Source organism: Anopheles nili, chromosome 3 (genome assembly GCF_943737925.1).
Source record: "Anopheles nili chromosome 3, idAnoNiliSN_F5_01, whole genome shotgun sequence".
Lineage (NCBI taxonomy): Eukaryota > Metazoa > Arthropoda > Insecta > Diptera > Culicidae > Anopheles > Anopheles nili.
The window spans coordinates 40,120,539-40,145,241 of NC_071292.1; the positions used below are offsets into that span (position 1 = coordinate 40,120,539).

A 24,703-nucleotide genomic window follows, 5' to 3' on the forward strand; every position below is an offset into this window, starting at 1 on the left:
TGGGAAAATGTGTAGGTGAAATTTCAAGAAATAAGTGTTTGAAATCGTGCGCATGTGAAATAAGGCTAGAGGAAACATGGCTGATATGAACTTTTTGTGGCGGACTTATTCCAAAAATGATGATGAAACGTATCATTGATCCGTTTTTGATTCCCCTCAAGCAAACATCCTGAAGCTCATTATCATAATCATGTAAGAAGCCTCCGGTTAGCTATTGTTTAACCAAGCGAATGATGATAGTGTAGTAGAGAAGAGCTGCTCGCGGGAGAAGATCCCCCAATCATGTTTGTGCGCAAAAAAAGAGCAGTGAAACAAAGAGAGGGAGAGATCAGAAATATCAGTATTAGTGGAATGTTAACAAAAACAACAGGAAGCTGTTACCATCGCCGCCGCCCAAGGGTATCATAGCAACCGGACTCTGGTGGATTGGGACGAATTAAAATACAACGAACCGTACCCATTTCACCAAATCCGATCGTTTTGAGGATCGGTGTTAGTTCGGTTGCGTTAGTATTCCAGAGTGCTCGTTTGGTTTTGCTTATACGGCTAGGTGGTTATAAAATTTTTAGACATGTCTCGTACGCATGATTTTCGATGCTTGCTACTAGCTACTGTCCTTGCGTAATTTCCGTGCAGTGTGCGATTTTGATTTCTACCACAATCGGTGACATTTTGGTGATTATACTTAGCATCTTTTTAGAGGCAAGCTGTATGCTCATCAAAAATAGTGAAAATTACGTTTTTTTTTCTCGATTTAGCGCGTGCATGGTCGACTAACGACACAGCAGCAGTTACGTCATCGAAAATCGACCATTAGGTAGTCGGTAAGAGCAACGTGGGAGTGAAGAAGCGTGCCTTTTATACATAAGAGAAAGGCGAACGCGCAAGTGTGCGCAGACTCGAATGACTTCAACGGTCGGTTCTCACTGCGGCCATATCTTGCATGCTTCGATTATTACACCCATCTTCATTCGGCCTGGTGCGAATGTTTAGCGGCGAGAAAGTGAATTTGTTTGCAGTCTGTATTGTATAATCTCGCATCGAAGTATGCCGATGTTGATGCTGTGGCTGTTGCAATAAAGTGTACACTTTGTGTGTGTGTGTGTGTGTGTGTGTGTGTGTGTGTGTGATTGTGTGAGTGTTTGTTGTTGTAAAGGGATTTTCCGGTGTTACAAGCAGAAAATATAAATAATCAGCTAGAAAAGTGCGCTAGTGACTTGTTACAAAACACTCCCTTATTGCTTTCCGGATCAACACCTGCACCAGCGCGACAAGACCTGCGTGTGCAGCTAAAAGAATAATAGATCGGAGGTGAAACCGATAAAGTAATAAATACCAAAATTCACCTCTTCTTGAGGTCGCAGCAAGTGGGCGTAAGAGTGGTGGCGTAAATTTATGCGCCGATCGTAAACCGATCGACACTTTGCATACGTTTGTCCGTGTTATTGTTTTCATTACAATCGCCGCCCCCGCTGAAGCAATGGCGAGGAAGCGGGTGGTAATGAAGAATGAGGTTTTAAATTGTTTAATTTAATTCATCGATTTGCCTTATTCTGCTATACTAAATGTGCGAATGAAACAACTTTTTTTTATTGAATTAATCATTAACATTGAGAATTTAAATTTATTTTGAATACGACTAAAAGTAGTGATATTATTAGCGCATTTAAAAAAAAATATTACATATATATAGTCAGGCTCTCGCTCTAAGTAATTAATAAATAATTTCACTCTTCATTTCCTGCAAAAGCATATATAGCGAGTGGTAGAAATTAGAAGGAATGTGAAGCGTTGAAACGGGGCTGAAAAAAGTGTGTTTTATGTGCTACTGCTGCCGTATGCCATAGACCATGGCTCGTCCGTCCAACGACGACCTGTGAAGTGTAAATGTTGCTAGCTTCCGTCCATCGGAGATGTGAATAATCTTATGAAGCTTGGCATATTGTTGATTAAAACTAAAAGGCAGATTAGTGTAGAGTGCAGATGATATAAGTGATGCCTACAACGTGTTATCTCTAATCGAAGGCCTTGGTAATTGAATTTTCTTCGGAGGTGTGTGATAAAATTATTAACTCGAGGATCTCTGGAGCATTTAATACGGGCTAAACAACGAAAAACATGAACGGCGTTACAATGATGGATGAAAACGATGTCGATATTAAGAGCCCGATACGACGATTGGGTTCAACGAGAAAGCTGAACCTGTTCAATAGTAAGTAGTATTACATTTTTGTTTAACAGGACATGTAAAAGTGTGGGATGTATTTGTATAGATTGTATTCATATCAGATTTCTTATAGATTGTATTCTGTATGTATATTGATTCTGTTTCACAAGAAAGATGTCTTTTGTATACTATAGAGATTTTAGAAGCCTTCTTCTATCCAGTAAAATCAAAGATCAATAAATACGTTTCAAGGCTCGACATAATCGGCGCCAAGAGTATTTCGATTGAGTTTCTTACGGCTCTAAATATTTTTGTCGTGCCAGTGCACGAAAGCCATCAAGAGAAATAATAAATATCTCAAGGCTTGGAACTAATAATCAAATAAGACAAGGTGTCTCATATTAATATTACTAACAAACAGCAAAAAATCATTGGACATAAATTAAACGTGACAATTTGTTTCCCTGCTTCTAAAAGTTCTCCTAGCAGCATTTCTCCTAGCAGAATATTCAACCAATACTCATTTTTTGTCATCCTTTCCCATTTGTCCTGCTTTCTTATTCTCTCTCTATGCAGATTTGTTGATTTTGATTTTTTTAACAAAATATTATGTCTTTCATACTTTATTCTACCGGATATTAACGCTATTGATACACCTCTTTCATCACGTATTTGGAGTATGCTATTCTAAACTGCCCGTATCTATCCTTTTACTGTTTATGTCTTCTGCTGTCCTTCGATCTATGTTAACAGACTGTGTTCTGGATTTTTAAAACTAATTTTTTGATACTAAAAGAGGAGTGTTATATGTAAGTTTCTTTTTATTTCCCAACATGTATGTTGATACTCCGTCTATGTTGTGTATTGGTTAGAAGAAACGACCAATTGCATCTGTTTTGAATGATTTTGATTTAAAATATTTCAGGAGGGACATTAATTGTCACCACTAATAAACAAAAAAAAAATTTAAGAGAATATTTTCGCATGGGAGATTGCAGCAAATCGGCTAAACAAAATCATGCATCATTTTGTCCTAGCCACAACTATAATCTATATATTTGCATTCATGTTACTTCAAACATTATATGCTGTTGGTTTTATTTTCGGAGTCAATGTTTGACTAAGGCCTCCCACGTACGCTGAACTGATCATCAGACTTCAGAAAATGTACCCAGTCAATGAAGGCTTTCATACAAGCCAGACCTTGACCATCCAATGGTATTTACGTCAGTTACGAAGAATATATGTTATTACTGTCCTACATATACACATCATTTCAAATATTTTTATCTTAATAATTAGTGATATATATATTTTAAATCGTCACTAGTTATTGTCAAATATGTATATAGTACGAATAAAAGTAAATTAATACGAGTACGAGTACAAGTGAAAGTAAACATTATTAAACTGGCAATAAGAATCATTTTTCCGAACGTAAATCAAAACATCATCTTTATTTTTTAACATATGATGTCTTCCAAAAACTGAAATCATTCTCAATTGGAAAAAAACTTGTATAAAATGAACTTTGTTATCTCTGCTTTGATAACGTTGTTTTAAGTCCATTACGATTAAACGCCGGATGAAGTATTTATTTTTTTTCTATTATTTGCTGGATCGTTGTCGTCTTTTGCATAACTTTGTATTATATACCCTTTGATTAAAGAAGTAGCAGAGGAGAATAATTTAAAATAGTTTGAATCATTTACTTAAAGAATACGAGTATCGTTAGTTCTACAATTAATACTACTACTTATGGAATGGATGAAAAATTAGTACGCGTGCTACGTTGGAATAACATACTTTTTTATTGGTTGAATAGTTTTACTTATTTGCATCACTGCATCGATTCTTACTGTTCATTTTGACTTGGTTTTAAATCAGCTGTAACTGTTAGATCGACCTAACGAACGATGCAGTAACGTTTATGTGCACCGAACCAGTTTATGTCCACAAGAATTATTTTTGACATCCAATTAATTTAACTATGTTCTGAATCCTATTTTCAACTACATATACTCATATATTAATTGGAAAAAAAATAGAAAATGGAAGCAAGTGCATTTTGGCAGCTTGATACTTGGTGAATTAGGCTCTGGATTAATCGGGTATCGTTTGGCGTAAAACGGTATACTATATTCTTGTATGATTGTTATCAGTAAATTAGTCTGTGAATAACAATTTATTTATAGATAATTTTACTGAAAATACATATTTTCAAATTGATACACATTAATGTTTTTTCTCTTCCTCATTTTTTTCATAGACATTTTTTGTAATTTTGCAATATTATCAGGAACTGAATATTTAATTATTGTTTTGGAAAATGATACCTTATTGATCCAGAGTACAAACGTCAAAAACGGAGAACTGTCAAAACAGATTTCCATGACGTCTCCATGGGAATGTGTAAACCAACCTTGGCTTTGTACGTTTAGTTCGAAATCAAACATAGGCTTTTACTGTCAAATTCCACTCAAACATGGCGGACAACCATTTCATTATGGTCCTGCCTGTTCTTAATCACTTTGCTCACATTTATGTGGTGGTACAATTTTGGTTCCAACGAAGAAAACACACGGATGCTGTTTGAAGTGCGTAAGGTCGCTATTCTGGCTGTACTAGCGTATGCGAGTAATATACGTTTCTAATTGTGTTATAAAAACTTCGAAGTACGTGAAACTGGCTTCAAACAAACAGTTTTATGTGTTAATAATAAAGAGCAGTCATATTATGTTGTTAAACATTCGTCATAGGCATATATATATTTGCAACGATCATAGTGATGCTTGGATCGAGTAAAACGACTGGAACGAGATATACAAAAGAGTTTCTATTATCACCTTCTTGGCAGGATGCGGAAAGATGAAAAAGCATCTCTCTGTTTATTTTTATGTTAGAGCCCAAAGCAACTCCAAACAAACGATTTAGTTTTGCGAAAATGCTGGATTGCCGGAAGGTTTTCGTCGGTTTGCAGCCATGATATTGTGTGTGTTTTTCCTGGCAATTTCAAAGTGGTGTGCATGTTCCAGTGAAAATAGTTTCCCACCATCCCGAATAGGGAGTACCATCCCGAAAGACGAGTTCTCCAATTGGTGAGAATTTTATTTGGTTCGTGGTTTGCTCACAGACTCGGTCGGATGCACAGCATCCAGCGCCGTACATTGCAACGTCATTTCCTCAACCGATTCGGTCTCAGTAGTGGGATCAGGAAGACATTTCTTTGAGGAAAAGCTCTCTCACAGCTGGTTAGTTTGGAAAAGGTACATTCTCTTGACACAGGCACAGGCTCTGACTACGATAAGAGCACAAAGGTCGAGAAAATCTACGGGCGGGCGTGACTCATAGAAAGAAAAACGGTGGAAATGTGCTCTGGCTCAAGTGAATTTTGCACAAGCCGTTATAAGAATATTGTAGAAATTCAAGTGATGCAAACAGTGAAAGTTTCCAGTGTGGAAAAGTGTATTTGGGGCGAAAATTTAGTGATAGCGGTGCTAAATTGCGTATTCTGAAGCAGTTTTCAAAGCGTACTCGAGAGCATTTTTCGTTTGGTAAATTGGTATAATGAATTGACCGATCAACGTACGGCGATGTTGCGTGATTTTTACGAAGAGTGGAAGAAACGGAACTACGATAAATGAAAATCGATCTTTTACGTCGTAAGCGATGCCTCTCAAATTACCCGTGATTTGATCTGGCCGCATCTTTGGCGAACATTTGGGGTCAGCGTCGACTCTTACAGGAATCGAAGTTTGTTGATCAAAAGTAAGAGAACGAGAATAAAGATAAACCTTCTGTGTGTCCTGATTCTGTTTGGATTTCCCATGTGCAACCCAAAAAAAACCTGTTCATCTTTATGCAAAAATCCGATGCTTCTCTCGAGACCGATCGTGTTGCATCCTCAGGAAATAAGATTTTTCCTACCACATGTAAAGGATTAAGAAAATTCTACTGTATGTAGAACCGTGCTCAAAAGAAAAAAAATCTAACTGCAAAGTAACTGCTTTGAAAGTATTTTCATGTACGCTTTTGATTGTTGTGATTGTTTTGTAATGTAATATATTTGTGAATGTATATTATACAACAAATCAACGACCATGTTATATCGATTCAAGATATGAGATTAACAATTTCGTGTGTGGAGAAAAAAAAATGAAAAAGGCTCTGTTCGTCGAAATTGTTCTGTTGCAGCAGCAGTAAAACAAATAGCATCCGTTTGTAAGAAAGCTAGGCGTTTTTAAGTTTGCCTTATGGAGAGAGAGAAAGAGTAGATTTGATGACGTAGAGTGAGATAAGGCGAAAAGGAGTTGTTGGTGCCGAGAAGAGCGAGAATGCGCTAGAGAGCAACAAAACATGGCACAGATTCGAGAACGAGTAAGAATAAATCAATTTTCATATTGCGCAGCTTCCTCATTTGTATTGGGTATTTCCGGGAAAAAGTCCTTCATCCCCCATAAACGACCCGGAATTGGATTCACAGTCGCGCAAGGATTATTACTATTAGAAGCGCTAGTTTGTGCGTATTTGTCGGTAATAATGCTCGAAAATACAATGTCGGTAATAATGCTCGAAAAAAATATTTCTAGATCAGCCTAGGCAGTAGATCAGTCGAGATCGTATTTAGTTTAGTGTAAATTCTCATTTTCTAATAGCATATATTAGCAAGCGGTTTCCTCAATGTTTAAACAGCCGGTGTTTCCGAGGCATATTCATGCGCCATCGTTTGTACGATGGTGGTTAATGTATCTTTTTAAACACGTAGATTTACTTTTGGTTTCATCCACCGAAACATTTACCGCTTCGTGTGCTTTTTTTTGTGGGGTGTTCTTTCCGTCCGGTCAACCAGGTCCGGTCTGCTCATAAACAATACAATAATGATGCGTTCCGTTCCGTTCCTATTCCGGATGTCGGTTGTTTGGTTACCCGTACACACACACACACACGCGCGCGCGCGTAACCACTCTTTGTACCAGTACCACCACGTATTGCGTTTGTTCAGCAGTCTTGCAACGAATTTTGCTTTGTGCATTTTCTATTTAATTCAATAGACCTTAACGCTGATGGTTGCTGCGTTAGAATGCAAACCTTTGTCACTTTGGTTTTTTAGGGGCTTAGGAAGTGGAGTATCAATTTACATTAGGTACTTTTAGGTGCTGTTGTAGCGTTCTATCATGGAAATGCAATGCTATAGGTGAAATTGCTTAACGCCTCAAATGTCAACACAATGAGATGGCAATCGAAAAAGCGAAACGATAAATTATTCGCTTTGCTGGACCGAGTGGAGAAAAACATACTGGTGTGTTTTTTTTTCGATTTTCATTGCGAGGAATTAAAAGAAAGTGGAAAGCCTTATCGCAGTTATGATACGCATATTTTCGCAACGAGATCATTCAGCTTTTAATTTTTTTAACCAAACATGTTGACGTTGAAGTTATCAAATAGATAGCATGAGTGCCATTCGCAAATATTTGTGTGATAGAATTTTCTGTTGTAATAAAGATTAAACATCAACTAATAAGCTAAATGCCACACATTAGACGCCTCGTAATTGTTTTAACTTAGTATCGACGATAATGGCGTGGATGCATCTGCGCTTCGAGATAGAGTATGTTGCTTTCTATTGCGAGTACGAATATTCGACCCAAACCAGCGGCAGTCTTCTGTGTGAAGCAGTAGGCTGTGTTGGTTTGATGCCCATTGACGCGGTAAAATTTGCTACGGAATAACGATAAAACGACAGTTGATAAAAGAAGCCGATGCATTTTTGCGGTATACCTACCGTAGAAAGTGTATACTTTTCTTGTAAAGCCCGTTGCTGCTCCCGGACGGACTCCTTATATGCTCATGCACCATCGACTGAAACGTCTCTTCGAATTTTTAATTAACGACAAATCAGAAAAGTTTTCTTTTTGTCGCGCGATAATCGCTACTTGACAGGTTTAAAAAAAAAATCATATTTGCTGATATGGTATCTGATGAAGTATGGTACATCTCGGCGGTTGAGCTATATTGTTATACTGATCACATATATGATCATATATATATATACATATATATATATATATATATATATATATATATATATATATATATATATATATATATATATATATATATATATATATATATATATATATATATTCATCTCAAAACGATGGAAGAAATAGACATATCGTTAAACAGAAGAGGCCGATAGAACAGAGAGAGAGTGAGATAGAGTGAGAGGGGGCGGGGGAGGTGGTAGAGTTAGAGAGAGAGAGAAAGAGAAATATGAACAAAAGAGGAAATAAAGTTAGTTTAGAAACATGGTAAGGCGATGAATACTGAATTGGCCCTTTACTATTTTCCACTGCAGCATTCTTAGGAATGCACGTGTGTTTTATCCATTGCATAGTCATTATACATATATTGTGACAATTGGAATGAAAGAAAAAAGAAAACATCTAACATGTTAACTCCATGTTTGCAATTCATGCTTTATTTGTGTGTCCCTGATATTTTATTATTGTAACAGTATTACCGGTTATGTTCCCAACAGTAAACAAAGAAGTAATCCACTGGTAAATGAGTGATGAACCTGGTAAACGAATGAACCTGGGAACTGTATTTTACTCTTATTTGACGGTCAGCCCTCGGGATGCTAAAGTTTCCACGGTTCCATCGTGTATCGTGTTCATTATAAATTTGAGCATATGACCGGAAGCATAAAGGAGCTTTTATGGCAGTCTACAGATGGCAGTTCCGAATGGCCGATGATATGACCGTCGTGTTGTTCGATGCCAAAGGAAAGTGCCTGATGTAACAACAAAAATTCAGGTCTGTAGCAGCGGCAAGCGCAGATACAGCTGGAGGTTTCTTTTTATCATCATCACGTTTATGCCGGGTGTCGTTTATGCTCGTAGGATCTCGTGTCGCTTTCACGCCGGTGTGCGGTCGCTAACGATACTCCAAAAGTTGTTCTTTCACTTGCTCGCATTTAGCGCCGTTGCTTTCTGGACGGGAACGCGAATAGATTTCATCCGACGAGAAAGTAAGAGAAATTGCATAATGCCTAGACTGTCTTTGCTTGGTGTGAAACAAAAGGCAAAACATTTGCTCCACTCCGCATTACTCCTGTGGGAAGAGTGTTGAAAAAAAAACCAACACCTGTACTAGGTGCAAATGCCAACATGTGTGTCGGTCAAGCATAATCAACAGTGGTGTAATTAATTATCGAATGTCACTTGTGAACCGTCGATTCCCATGTCTCTACTCGTCTCCGCTCGTTTGCTTTGCGGTCACACACGAGTATTTGATCGGCGATATCGATATCAACAACCCGGTGGAAATGTATCGCTTAATCATCACATCCAAACGAATCGACCATTGATCTGCGGTAATGATAGGGCTTTCCGCTTGTCGCGGCTTCGCTTCGATTGCGCCGCACCAACGGTTGGGTATGGATCGACAAAAATGCATGTGAAACCTCACCGAACGTCCATTGAGCTTGGCTGTGATTCAGGGAGAAAGCAATCGATGCACCCCCAAGACCGACGAGGGCAAGTGATATGGGCTGGTCAACGGACAGTTTACCGAGAAAACAGTGTAAACAAATCATGACATTGATTACGGTTTGCAGTGGGCTAAAGGGGATGGTTTGCTTACATGTGAGATGTAGGTAATGATTTAAATGGTTGCAACAACTATGTAACTATTTACCATTGAATAAAAGCCGTCGCTTGCAGAAACAGTGCAGAATTTTTATTCGAGTTTTGTCATTTCTACTACCTAGTAAAACATACTCATGAGATCAAGCTGTTAATAATTTGCTTCCTTATGACTTTGAGGAAGTCCCAGCGGGAATAGGTGTGAAAGGAAAAATCAGAAATGCATTAGTGCAACTCGCTACTGAAGGGCCGAGTGATGTTGATTTGCACTTTTGTGTGCATCAGATGGATTGATTTTCCTGCTTCTTATTATGTTTGGCTTGCAATTCCAAGCTGCAGGTTGCCATAAGTTTATGTAGCCCACAGCTGCCGTGAAGGGTTGCTGGGAATCTGGCGCTGCACTTTCACTTTTACAATTCAAACCACGAGCATTCAGGGAAGGAGGCTCCATCGACAGATGCCACTATTTTACCGCTTTCAGCTTTCTCGAGCATCATGCACTACTAGAAAAGGAGCGAAAATTTAGCTTAGTGTAAACTGCTGGTGGTTTTTTTTTATCGAGATTGGAATTGCCGTTAGTTCGTTAGTTTTGCCTTATCGACGAAGTAGTAGAAATGTTATTTTTTTGTAGAAAAATCATTTATGAATTAACAAATGACTAAATTTCCTAAAAACGAAAAGAGGACTTGTAGAATTTAGCAAAAATAACGGTCTATTAAATTAACTACGAATTAATAAGTTGCTTTAATTGCAACGTTAAATATAATGCCATATGCGTATTTATTTTCGATTTTCGATTCATAGAACAAATATTTTGCATCTGTTTTATTTATAATTGAATTTTTATTAAATATTTTAGGGTGTGATCATTTTGTTTTAGACAGCATTCCTTAGATTGAGGCAAACAGATTTGTTGAACCCTGTAAAACGTGTGGTGAAAATTCTGTTGTGGTTGTCGATCTTTATTTATTTTTCTTTCGCTGTGAATAGCTTCCGGCTGACATTTATTATGGGGCTTGTTGTTTGACGCGTTTGGTATCCAAGAACCTGTGGTTAACTCGTCGTCGGCAAATGGGGTTTTTTGAGAATGGGGAGTCAAGAATTTAACAGTCTTGAGCAAATGATGTGTTACTTAATACTGCAGGAAATTGCATTTGAAGATATTTTCAAATATTATATAGAATAATGTTATTGAATATTTTCAATATTTAAACTACATTTTTAACTTTAAATTGTTTTTGATGAAGTTTGCATCTGCTAAGCCGCTTAGTGGAAAATGTTCTATTTTTACTGGCAAACGAAAACAAAACCCCCCAATAGAGAGTGCCATCGTAATGCATTCTCGACCGCATGGAAGTGTAGTGGCTGTTGTCACTTCCACCATCAATTGGTTGATCGGCATCTGGGCCATTTCAAGCACTCGCGTACGTACTACAGCTGGCTACAGCTTTCGACAAGTCCGTATTCGTCTAATAGGCTTCATGCGCTAGGCATGCGCAGCAGTATTTTTGTGAATGCATTTACCACATTCATTCATGCTTAGAATGTGTTCAAACGATGGTAGTCTTACGCAGCGAGTAGGGTGGCAATCGCGACTTACACGTTCGTACGTTGGGGTTTCCGGTGTCAATAAACTTCTTTCTTTAGCTCGTGGCGGGAGAGAGGATGTAACAGCAATCATATTGTGTTGGTTGTCGTGGGTGCAACGCGTACCTCTACGGGTTTGGATGCTTCTATTCTTTGTGTGAAAAATTATTCGGGCAATGTAAAATGTGTGGATTAATTGAGACAGAAAAAAATGCAACTCGAACGCTCTTTAAGCATAGTGATGTGTGTTGTGTGCATAACTTTAAATAACGAATCGACCGAAGCTACTATCACTGTATGCTGGATGAAATAGCTGAATGCGTGGAGCTGAACTGCGAGACGAAAGGCGTGCGAGTGATTGAGATGTGTTACTATTCGATAAGAGTGCTTCAGACGCAGCATAGTTCATCATAATAATTCTGACTCGCTGGCTTATACGTACCCTTTGTCGAGTAAAGGTCACGCCACTATCTAAACAACAAGTGATTGATTATATTCTTGTGCCGCAAAGAGATGCTACAACGGCGAAATGTTCTTTATTCAAAAACGTTCTGTACCAAACTGTGAATTTTCTAGTGTTACATTTTTACTGCTTTGTGAAATATGTATGTGTATGATGTGTTTAGAGCAGTAACACTTATGTGGTAAAATAACAACTCAAAAGTTGATTTCATTTTTTGCTCCTTGGTTCTCTCGCACAGATTGTTCACTCGAATATAAACATGTACATGGATAATGCCATTTAGACGGTTACGTATAGGTTGAAAATAAAGTTGCTCTCCAGTTTAGATACTCTATCCCAAACAGTGTTAATAAACGTGCAAAATGTTTCAATGCATAATACAACAGCGTACTGGTTGGATTCATCAGCCCAGTCCCGAATTTCGGGATGTTTTTCCAGGTAACATTTTCCATCGCACGTAACGTATGTTGTATAAACCTGAAGGACTGAAACTCCAATGTTAATGTATAATATATAACTGCAGTTAATTATCCATTTCTGTTATTGTATTAAAGAATATTATAATAGATTATTAAAGCTAAAGGATTAATTTCTAGTGTGCTACTTCTGTACATTTTTGTACAATTTTCCGAATGTGAAATTTCTTTTGCGACCCCATAAAAAATGTAAAGCATGCTTTCATTGCGGCGGTTTATGTTGTACAGCAAAAAGATAGTTTCAACGATGGAGAAAGGTAAGGTGCACGATTAGTCTGCATATGCAAAAACACCGTGCCTCGAGGCTCTAGATTATCATTCAAACGGTGTATTTGAATAGTTGAATGACTTACTGCTACATACAAAAGCAGCAGCATGGCAATCTGGTAATACGTGGGCTAACGCTGTCAACAAAAAGTCCATGTTAGCGCACGCACCGGTACTGGCTCTAACGTCGTTGCGTGTTGTACTGCAGACATTGAATCGCATCCGGCACATGGTTTGTGTTGATGTACGTGTCACGAAACGGTATGAAATTCGATGACCCCCCCGCAATGGGTCTTTGTGTGTGTTTGGTGTAATGGTGTGAGATTTTAGTGCACCAACGGCTGATTACTTTTTCAAGTTTCAACCGCGGATTGGGGTGGAATCAAGAGAATTATTATTTAACATCGTTAGGAGCACTGGGCACTATAATATACGCATACTTTTCAAGTATGGAATATTGTTGGTATGATAGGAATTGTGATGAATCTGTATTTGAACTCATAATCTAAGGTCAAAGAAGAACACACAATATTTCAACAAAATGTCATTTTTATCTGTTTAGATTGAGACAGCATTTCACAAATTGAATCACTTTTTTTTATTATGACAGGACAACTAGACCGTATTTTTGAATTGATCGCACTTAAAGATCAGCCATCAACATGCATAATTAACGCTGAAGTAGAGCTATAGCACCTATAATTTATACAGTGAATATTGTAACTTATGTTTCTTATTTTGAAGCGCAACTTAATCCTCTTTTTATAAAGCTCATATTAATATCGCTTCATATGTGGTATTTTGATAAATGGTAATTGTTCCATTGCAAATTGATGGATTTTGGTATTTTACATGCAATGCTTGAATTGTTCATAACTATTTGATCTCTTTTTCAATTCTACTTTGGAAAAGATTAAACTACATTTTTATATGCGAAATGCATCTATGAAATGCAGCACGTAAAAACATCCTTAAGAGCCTTCTCTTGAATACCACTCCTTCCTGTCCATTTACATATACAAACACACCGAATTGTTCGACTTTGTGCTTTATTATTGCATCTGCAGTTTTCCACTAATACTGGGAGGGCGTGCCAGACAGCATGTATTGGAGGATTGGTGTGTAGCATTGTTTTTCCAAAGACAGCTATATCCCAGAAATGGAAATTCGGTTGAGAACCCTCCTCAAATAGCAACCAAAGGTTTTTTCGACCCCTGTTTTTGTATGTTTAAGACGTGTTGAGGGCGGTGTATCAAATAGGGGATAGCATGTATGTTATCTTCGACCACGGCTAAATCTAAACGTTCTCAGCTGACGATGAGTCATCAGCTGAAGACATGCATCTGGCCCACCGGTTGAATAAAATAAGGGACAATTTGAGTTAGTATTACATCTATTAGAAGCATAAAAAAAGATCTCGATATGAAAGAAATGTTTTGCTATTCATATTTTTATAACTACAGCGATTCATATTTTCCTACTGTTATTTTGTACCGATGTTCATTTCCATATATAAAAATAAACTGATTCATGGCATAAAAAAATCTATAATAGAAAACGAATGTTTTATACATGCATACATACATGTATGGTACGTATAGTGTGTCACCCAGAATCTACCGCGGTTCCAGGTTTTTATTATGACCTTCTAATTCTGATAACCCCGATACACAAATGATCACTAAAAAATACAAATAAAGTGCGATTGTGGGTAGCGAAAGATGATTCGCAGCCCAACCCTTTTACGAAATTTGCAATGAAAAGCTCAAAAATAAGTATGATTTAAATGAAATTTATTATACAAAATTGTCAAAGATTAATCTCTTCCATTTTGTAATCAGCTCACGAATAAGGGCTTACAACCCCGTTTTCTGCTATACGGAAAATATTGTTGGAAAATACAAACGGCTTCTGATTTAATTAAATTAAGATATAAAAAATTTCAATTTTTTTAAGTTCTCCTATTTCAAGATTCTTTCCTTTTTCCTGTGACTTCAGATATGTAGTCTGTTTTTTTCCTGTGTACAAATGATACCTTGTAGATGATGTCATTACTTCATGTTTCCTTACGCCACAGATTCTGAGATTTGTCTTACACCCCATTCATTGCGTAATTATTTAGATTGATCTTTAATGCTTCACTGTTGGTAATTCATTAATAATGGTGTTTCAAATGTAAAACGGTTATTATTTTTTTGTATCGCTTGGTTTGTAAATACAATTAAATAACTCCTTTTAAATTTCGTTTAAAGATTGCTTTTCTAAATTTTATTCCTTTCTTGTTCGGCGAATTCTTTTTTTCATATACGACAAAACCAATATTTCTCGTTCGAAACTATTATAGATCCGTGTATTACCAATACGATATAGTAAATTTAACTTATGTGTGTTGTTTTTCTTTTTTCTTGCTTCGCAGATATCAGGCAACAGCTAAACGAGCAGCTTAAATTTCTCGATGTTCGAGTGGAAGCACAAATTGCGCTCGTGCAAGAACTTCAAGACTTTTTCCGAAGGCGAGGTGAGGTGGAATTAGACTACAGTAAAAGCTTAGATAAGCTCGCAAAAAGTTTGCAGTTGAGACATAAAGAGCAACGCCAAAAGTAAGATAGTAATTGTTATTATTTCGTTGTATTAAAAACGCTGTGCTAATTTTGTGGTGTGGTGTTTTTTACCATGAATTGCAGACGCGAGCAATGGCCGATGTTCTCATCGTACTCTTGCTGGCAACAGCTTCTCAATCAGACCAAATCATTGTCCAGAGATCATGCCGCCATGTCAGAAATTTATTCGACCCATTTAGTTGCTCGCTTGCAGACAGTCTGGGACGATGTTCAACGTATATACAGAAAGGTAACATTTGCTTCAAGGGATTAGATACGACGGGGGATATATTACTAATTTGATCGATTTGCTTGCAGTGTCGGGAGATTGGCTTTGAAACGCATGTCGAAATATTGCGAATATTGCAGGAACTGCATACGAATATGAAAACATACCATACATTGCAAACAGAAGCAAAAGAGGCAGAAAAGAAGTTGCGTTTGGCTGAGAACCAACGAATGAAACTACAACAAAGCGTACCGAAAGAAAAACTGGATCGTAGCAAAAAGTATCGTCTGATTGAAAAGGAGGTGCTGAAACGAAAAAACAAATACACTGACGCAAGACTGAAGGCGCTGAAGGCAAAAAATGAATATCAGCTGTGCCTCGAAGCTTCAAACACGACGATTCATAAATATTTCGTCGAAGACTTGAGCGATCTAATTGATGTGAGTATTCGATTTTGGGACAAACATAGAAACTTCTTATTTCAGTTTCAATTGTGAATTGATCGATTGATTGAATGCTTCCATTGCAGTGCATGGATCTTGGATTTCACTCGGTTGTTTCCCGTGCACTTTTGATGCATGTGTCTGCTGATCAAGGCCGATGCCGAGCGGTGCTGCATAACGCGGAAACGCTATCACACATCGTTAACTCCATGGATAGTCGGGCTGATAAACAAAAGTTCCTTGAACAGCACAGTGCCGCTTTTATGATTCCCAAGCGGTTGGAGTTTCAGGGCCAGGAAGAAGATGTAGAACCGGAGCTACAGAAGGCTTTACATCAAGAAATGGAGTCGCGTTTGCTGCAGCTGGAACAACGCGTCAATAATCTACGCATGGAATCGGAGGAAATCTGGAAAACTCTCGAAACAGCAGAGATAAATCTGTTGGACATACTCAATACGAAAGATTACGATTGCACCGGCGCTTTTGGTGATGGTGGAATTGGCTTCCAAAAACCCGAGAACACTTCAGTAAAATTACGATCAGACAAGAACGAAATCGAAGAGTTTTATATTACGGTAAGGGGACAAATTAATTAAGCATATTGGAATGGTTTGGTACTAATTGATTGGTTACGAATTTTTATTTCGTTTCAGAAAATTCGAGAATATATTCTCGCCACATCAAGAATAGCTAGACTAGACTCGAAAGCGGAATACTTGCGGAACGCTTTAGCGAAAGATTCTGCCATCAAAACAGACACACTAACGAAATCGAACGTTCCGAAGCGAAAGCGCATCGGGCGTATGAACAAGTCGGGTCGACCTAAGCTCTTTGGAGGGTCACTGGAGGAATATCTGGAAGTTTCTGGCGAGGAAATTCCACTCATAGTGCGAAGTTGCATACGAGTAATTAATCTCTATGGTAGGTTGCTCAGCATCATTATTTGTTTCGTTATTTTTATGGCTATATGTTTTTGTTTTGTTACAGGATTACATCATCAAGGCATATTCCGGGTTTCAGGATCTCAAGTAGAAATAAGTAATTTTAAGGAGGCTTTTGAACGAGGTGACGATCCGTTGGCTGAAATGACCGATGCTTCCGACATAAACTCAGTGGCGGGTGTATTGAAGCTCTATTTACGCGAATTGCGAGAGCCCATTTTTCCGCTAATTTACTTTGATCATTTCGTTCAGCTAGCACGTACGTGGTTATTTGATAGTATTGATTGCACATAGAACAAAACATTTTAATGTTATTTGTGTTTTTTGTTTTTTGTTTATTTTAGAACTAGAATCCAAGCATGACATCGTATCCGGTATACGAAAATTCTTCCAAAGCCTACCAAAGTCTGTTGTGGTCGTCATTCGATATCTTTTTGCCTTTTTAAATCAGTAAGTGACAAAGAAATTAAAAACTAACTACGAGGAAATCTGCCCAGAGTCAATTAATGAATGTTACATCTCTCTGCTCTTCCGTTAGCCTTTCCGAATATTCTGATGAAAATATGATGGACGCTTATAATCTAGCGATTTGCTTTGGACCAACCTTAATGCCTGCGCCTGAAGATAAAGATCAAGTCCAGTATCAAAATCAAGTAAATGAACTGATAAAGAACATCATTGTCCACCATGCCGAACTATTCCCGAAGGATCTGGGAGGAATGCAATATGAAAAGTTTATAACCTCAGAGACCTTCGAAGATATGTATGTATTGCAACTTTCAATATGAAAAAAATTGAACTCATTTTCAAATTTCAAATTTATGATTTAATGTTTGCAGTGACGTAGGTGATTCGCCTACGGAACAAGTATCTGAAGATCCTGACTCAGAGGTTTATCCGTCAGAAGACGAGTCGGACACATTTGAAGCAATCGTACAATTTGACTTCAATGCACGATCTGAGAGAGAACTTTCGCTGCGAAAAGGAGATACTGTGATGCTGTTCAATCAGGTTTGTTAAATATTGTTGCTCCCTCTCGTTTTTTACATAGGTCAACATTTTAATTCATCACGTATAAATAATAAAAATCAGGTTTCCAACGATTGGTGGCGAGGATCAGTAAATGGTAAAACTGGACTCATTCCCGACAAGTACATATCGCTAAAAATCAAGTAAGTTCTTTACTTTCTATGTTTCAACATTGTGTCGCAGAATTTATATTTCATAAAATACAAATTATTTTTCGTAGGGATGAAGAACGCGATAAAAGTGAACACTTGAAATCTTCTAGCTCAGAGGAATCCGTCCGGAAACGTCGTCCAAGCGGAAACATTTCTCTCAATAGCCAACTATCCATTTGTACGCAGAATTCCAATACTCTCTCAAACATAACGTGTGGTAGTGATTACACCACATCGACGATAAGCGCTACAACGGCATCTGGAGGTGGTCATACTGCGCTTGGAAATACAGTAGCAGGAAGCACATCCACAGCCAGTGGAGCTGGTGGATCTGTTTCTCTTCAAGCATCATTGGCATCTCCTGGACATCCGCAGTATCACACGATTCAACAACCCTCGCAGGTGGCTTCTGCTGTTCATCAATCAGCATCATCGCAACCATCATTACAGCAGCAACAACAACAGGTTGCCATAGTAACACATCAGCCACCGCTACCGTCCGCCCATCATCCACCTCCAGTGATTGGAGAAAAGTTGAGCAGCGATTTAAAGGATCCCGACTTTATCCACTACGATAGTGTGGATCACTTGAAAGCATCACCGTACAACTACCATGACGAACCGCATTCCTTCGAAAACTCCTTCGAGTTCGTCGAAGACATGACACTCTTCACATATGAGGTACTGGAGACAACCGTTTAATTTTCTGATTTCTTTATATCTTTTGTTGTTGCTTTTTTCTGAAATTCATCCTCTCTTTGAATGTTTTGTGCTCGTTGATTCATACAGCAGTTCCATGCTTTTATCGCCTATACTGAGTGCTTTAATGTCATGTGCTATTTCCGTGTTATGTTTGTACATGCTGTTGTCTGCGTTGTGTTTTGAGCGCTCTGGCAATAACTTGCTGATCGGTCAATGGTATCAATACAGTGAATTGATACAGTATGTTTGAACCATTAAAATGCACATGCCAAGAGTTTTGTGAAGAAAATTCGATGGCATTTTCAATGAAGATGCTAATATAATTTTAAATCTAGCCATTTTATTTCAAAATAAGTTTGATTGAGGAGTTTGGTTTCGCGTTAGAATAAATGAATCTCTTTTAATGCAGAAATTAATTCAAATTTGAAATTAAAATTGAAAATAAAATTATCCTGGACTTTATGAGTTTGGGAATGTTATTCTAAACATTGTTCAGAACAACTCTCTAATAGAATCGCAAGAATCTTCTTAAATAAACGAAGCTCTCTATTGCCGATACTTTTCTAGCTCTAGCTCTAGACGAAGCTAGCTCTAGTGACAGTGTTTCTTAGTCACTTATGTTTTTTTAATGAATTTAAACTATGTGCTACAATATGAATATAATGAGGGAGATAAATTTAAATTTATGTCATACTATATGACTTACTATCTCGTTTAGTATGGCTAGTTTTGGCATCTTTTGATATATCGAAAATGTCTGACATTTGCAAAATAATAATTACTTTAGCTAAGGTATCTCTCTATAAGTTGCATGTGAGTGTAAATGTTTTTTTTATTCTAGTTATTTCTAGTTCTCTAGTTCTTTGCCTTCTCAACCTACGGTATCTTTGTGGAGATGTCTGTTATTCTGTATGTAGTTGTTTTGCTATGTTCTTTAGAACTAGAAGGGTATAAAGTTACTCCTTTCTCTGCAACGATTTATTTAGTATCTTGATTTTATCGTCGGACTTCTTTCATGATAATTAGTAACACGAACCCATGTCAAAAGATTGCTTATTCCTACGTTTTATTTCTTAGTCATCGAATAATTTACGAGCAACGTATATATTTGCAAATGTATAAATTCATAATCCTACATGTAAGCACAGACACTATGTTAATGAATGGAAACTGTTTAAAGTTTACATGTAGAAAATCAAACTCTAACCTTAAGTAAGCTCTAGACAAATATGATAGTTTATAAAAAAACATAGAATGTTGAGTGCCACCGTTTTTTTGCTGAAAAACGCTCAAAATTGTTTAATATGCATGGAAGCAGCTAAGTATACATGACTCGATCATCAAGAACAGTTAGCACACCGTATTACATATGATACTGCTGCAGCCTCAACAGATACATGCACTAAGCAGGTTCTTAATTGTAGGGTGTACGTTTTGATCACGCAATAAAATTAAAGATTCGTTGGTGACCATATTTTCAACATACTCGAAAATGATTTCTGAAACGCGTAGCAAAAATGACGGAATCACTGTCTTTAGGCAATTCGTCATTGCGTCGGTCTGAGGACAATAGTGCATGGTATGTTTCTGTGTTTTCTATGCTCACAATTTTTCGCTTGATATCCAGTTGTTGAATCCTCCAATACCCGCTGTGTTGTGCCGTGAAATTCGTGTATCATTTTAAAGTTAGCATATTGTATTGCTACTATAATCCATCGTTACCAGGCATTAAAAAATACGACAGGTGAGCGTATGTTTAAATACATAAATCCCCAAATAACTAAGATCGATTGTTACTGATAACTATCACGTTTAGGAATGTTGGTAAATCGTTGTCATCACAAAGCTTACTAACCGTTTTGCAATTTGTAACTTCAAAACATTGCTAGCTATCGATTGTACTCTTGGTGTTTGTTGTAACGCTTGGCTTAGAACGGTATTTGCTTAAAATATCAATATAACTAGTAAATGCATCATCAAGCAGTGGTGCACCATTTTGAAATATTTCCTTTTAACCGTTTCATGTAGTTCAAGTAATGAAGGTGGAATTTAGTAATGGCCCTAAGGAAAGCAAATATTGAAACAAAGTGCAATTTATTTCCAATGAATTGTGACGTAAAAAATACAACTAGAGCTGGTCCAAATTTGTCTGTTAACAATATTACAAAGAGCTTTTAATGATAAAAATGAAACAACACTTTTTTTATCACACAACCCTTGCGCCACTTCTGCGTGAGAGGAATAATGAGCTTTATTAACCTTTCATCCACGCAATTTTTGTTTTATTTCACTCGCGTTGCCGTTTTTAGAAAAAGCTGTGTATGTTAACTCTATAAAAATGTGCTTGTCTGCCCTTATTCTTTGCAGACTTCCAAGCCATCTGAACCGATCTACGCCGAACCGACGAAGATTAATGTCAATCGTGAGAAATCTCCAGCAGCCGATAGTGGTACGAGCAGCAATAGTAACGACGAAGAATCAGACAACGTGGAATTCCGTCCCAGACTTGGTGGAATGGGAGATCCACCGGAACATAGTAAATCGACTTTGGGTCTAAATCGTCGAAGTGAATCGTCGACCTTATCTATAAGCAAAGGCACAGGTGCTGAGAGCAAACCATCGGCATCTGACGACCAGTCCGATCAATCAAAACCGATGCGCAAATATCACTCTAAGAGCTTCAGCTTGTCGGAAAACAAACTATCTCTCGCTGCGGCCGGCAGTGGGTCGGCAACGTTAAACGTGTTCCAGCAAAATCGCGATTTATGGCAAAAGCGAGCAACACAGAGCTCATACCAAAATCTGACGACATCTCGCATTCTCAGCCGAAATCGTATAGCACCAGATTTAGTGATGGATTTACCCCTCTCGGCCATAAACAAGGAAACTACGCATGCTTCCCGGGAATCGCTCGATACCGAGCTAGAAGATATGACTTCAGCCGAACGTTTTGCAGCCCAAAACCAGTGTACGTTGAAGAAAAATGAACGGTTTTCAAACGAGCCACCAGTTTACGAGAACAATGTGGTGAAAAAGGAGGTAAAGTTGGACATCAAAGGGACAACTGCTCTAGATAAACCGAAGGCCGAGGTTAAACCGCAGGAAATCAGTATTAAAAATTCCAATAGCTCTGCCATTCCGATCTCTGCGCTAGTGGTGGAAGTTCCGAAGATTTTCGAAGAGTGTTCCACCGATCAAGAAGATGAGCTGCGAGGTTCATCAACGGCTGGTGATGATGAGGGTTCTGCGGCAACAGTGAGCGCCGCAGTTGCATTTGATGTGGCTGATGAACCGGAAATTGCCTCCATTTCATACGATGCGGGACTCTCGGTGTCTGCATCATTGGCCTCAACATCTGCGTCAAAAGAACTGAACAAAAGTCCGATCCCTGCCCGCAACACACAAAAGTTTGTGTCACAGTTTGCCGATTTGCATCTTACTGGAGGATGTTTGATGAAATCAGCTGAAGGAATCGCTGCAGTTGCAGGTGGATCGTCGTTGACGCAGGAACAGCAAGCGAAAAACCTGAGCTCGTTTAAGCCACAGGTGAAAGTTAAACCACAGATTCTGAAGAAACCACAGGTTCTGCCACCGCAAACACCGGAAATGCAACGTCGCAACGCCGACTAGAAGTGGGGGTTGTTCTCTCGTTCGAACACATTCAACATGTAATCATGTTCGTATGTGTAGAAGGCGAAGAGAGCAGTACGCAAAAATTCCACTCCGTAATTTCTGCATCGCATCCGATTCTCAAACTAAGTCACCGCGAACCAAATGACTAGCGAGGAAACCAATATATTTATCCGTAATTCTGGCTGTTGTGGCATCAGAAAAGGAGTTTTTAAGGCGGAGGTAACAACAGAAGGAAAGAAAGAAGTAAAAAAAGAGCGAGTGGATGCCAATTGTGAACCACAAACCAATATTAATTTCACTCATTTTCGCACAAAAACCAAACCGAGCGAGTCAATAAATGGTCGGCTCGATAATGGTCATTAAAAACAGTTAATTATTGCGTTACCAATGACAGATCGAACAACAATCGAGCGTCAGGAGGAATGCAGTTGTAGCGCTCGCTATGCCTGTGGATGGAGGAAAAACACCAATATTTCGAATATACAAAATGATAATTGAGCGAAACGTTAATGACTAAGACTGGATCGGTACAATATGCAATACTCGTAAACAAGCTAAAAGGAGAAGATAAAAATTAAACGTTAGACGCATTAGCAGAAACTGTTAGGAAGGATTAGCGCGTAGGAATAGCAAGTAGAGGATATTGGCTGACTATGGGGTTGAAATTGAACTGATTGGGTGCTGAATGGAGGGGAAAAAAAGTAGGCATCAAATACTGTGGACCACACTGGCAGTGGTGCCTATTTTTTAAAGTCGGTTCCGTTGCAATTTGTTGCTTAAGTTGTGATTTGCGTTATAATTGCATACAACGAAACGAAAAAAAAATGAAAAACACTTGTAAGGTTTTGTGAGAACATGAAGATGGGTTGTGGTTTTATTTGCTGCATTCTAAATCGGACTGTGTTTTAATGGTGCCGTATGTAAATCCGGCCAATTTGGTTACACTAGAGTTGTGGGAATGCGTGTAACCCATGCTGTACAACATGTAGCTGTCCTGGGGGAGAAATCTGTAGAGGATTATATAAGCAAATCTTAGTGTATTATAAATCACTAGACTCTTTTAGCATGGCAAATACACTGGAAGTGAAGGGAGCAAAAGAAAAAAACATACAAAATTTCGAAGATATTCAAATCTGTGTGAGCCTTTTGAATGCCTGCATGTCTCTTCCAGTTACAAATTAGAGAACATTGTGAAAGAGAAATCAATGGAAACAGGACAGGGAAAGCAACGTTAATCTTAGAACAATGTAAAATATGATCCAGCGCTCCTACAATATTTGACTGACTAAAGCACACGTGACGCTGTATTTTGGCTAACGAAAATCATGAGTACGAAAACATTTTGTTTTGCATATTTATAGCAATCGAGACCATTGCTTCCCATTATTTGCCCAGCAAATAGCAGTGACTAGTGGTCTCGTTACCGAAGATCCAGAAGGTATACGTATTTTTTGTTGTATCCTTACGTGTTATCTGCTTTGCCGTCTAGAACGTCTCGCAAATCGACCGTCTTGTCACGATAGAATATTGGTTATTGAGCGGGCAATCACATTGCCATACCGTAATGCTGGCAAAAAAAGCATCCTCTAATACTATCTGCAAATCGTCGTATGTAGATTTATTCTAACCGTTAGGACATCTGTCACATAACACGCATTCTCTTTGTCGTTCTTCTGATAATAGTCGCGAGAGAACAAGCAAAAGCAACAGAGCACAAAAGCTGAACTCATATGAAAAAAAAATCATTTGCTATATCCAGTAAAAGAAGCCCGTTTACTCATGATTTAGCCTGTAAGATATTTCGAATAGTTTACCGCCAGTTAAGGGACTCTTCTCAGCTCTTATCCCAGTGCGAGGCATGCAGAGAGTTTGGTGAACTAGACTGGTTAGCCGGATGTCCGCAGGATACGGCTCAAATCTGCGGTATTTGGCTATCTTGTATTCAAAGTTTCGAATAGGTCATCGTTTGTTTTGACATGTTCTTATTCTTTCTGGTAAAGATCCAGTCGATAGGGTGTTGATGGTATCCTTACACGACTTCTTCGCATACGATTGAGCTGTACTAAACGTATGCAAAACAGGGGTTAGTTTGTATCCTCTTTTCGTCTATTTTATCGTGCATTCGTTTCACCCTCTATTGGAGTACAGATGCAATGCATCAAATCAAGCAGGTCAAACAGCATGAATGTAACTTTTCGCGGCAGATGCGGCGTAGGTATAGGAATTGCATTCTTCAAACGTTTCTTTATACGATGCTCTAAGAGTAGGTTGATGAGTTAATAGTATGCTAATAAGTGATGATGAGCACAAAGCAGGTAGAAATATTGGGTTGGTAAACAAAATCTAGCTGCAACTTATCAAACTA

At 38.1% G+C, this 24,703-nt stretch overlaps 1 protein-coding gene across 1 annotated transcript; it reads left to right on the forward strand.

Annotated features, from left to right (window-relative positions):
- Positions 1-2,118: 2,118 nt before the first annotated feature.
- On the forward strand, positions 2,119-24,703 carry LOC128727784 (SLIT-ROBO Rho GTPase-activating protein 1-like). Its single transcript, XM_053821727.1, has 13 exons — positions 2,119-2,212; positions 15,026-15,209; positions 15,294-15,459; positions 15,528-15,878; positions 15,968-16,456; positions 16,535-16,802; positions 16,869-17,081; positions 17,167-17,272; positions 17,361-17,585; positions 17,662-17,833; positions 17,915-17,994; positions 18,072-18,684; positions 21,073-24,703. The coding sequence occupies exons 1-13, from the start codon at positions 2,119-2,121 to the stop codon at positions 22,333-22,335; spliced, it is 4,224 nt and encodes a 1,407-aa protein (XP_053677702.1). The 3' UTR covers positions 22,336-24,703.

What these genes read in the sequence shown, in the direction of transcription:
- LOC128727784 (XM_053821727.1), top strand. Translation starts at nt 2,119, where the DNA reads ATGAACGGCGTTACAATGATGGATGAAAACGATGTCGATATTAAGAGC. An exon ending in TTCAACGTATATACAGAAAG is followed by an intron (nt 15,460 to 15,527) that starts GTAACATTTGCT and finishes ATTTGCTTGCAG; the next exon opens with TGTCGGGAGATTGGCTTTGA. An exon ending in TCGAAGAGTTTTATATTACG is followed by an intron (nt 16,457 to 16,534) that starts GTAAGGGGACAA and finishes ATTTCGTTTCAG; the next exon opens with AAAATTCGAGAATATATTCT.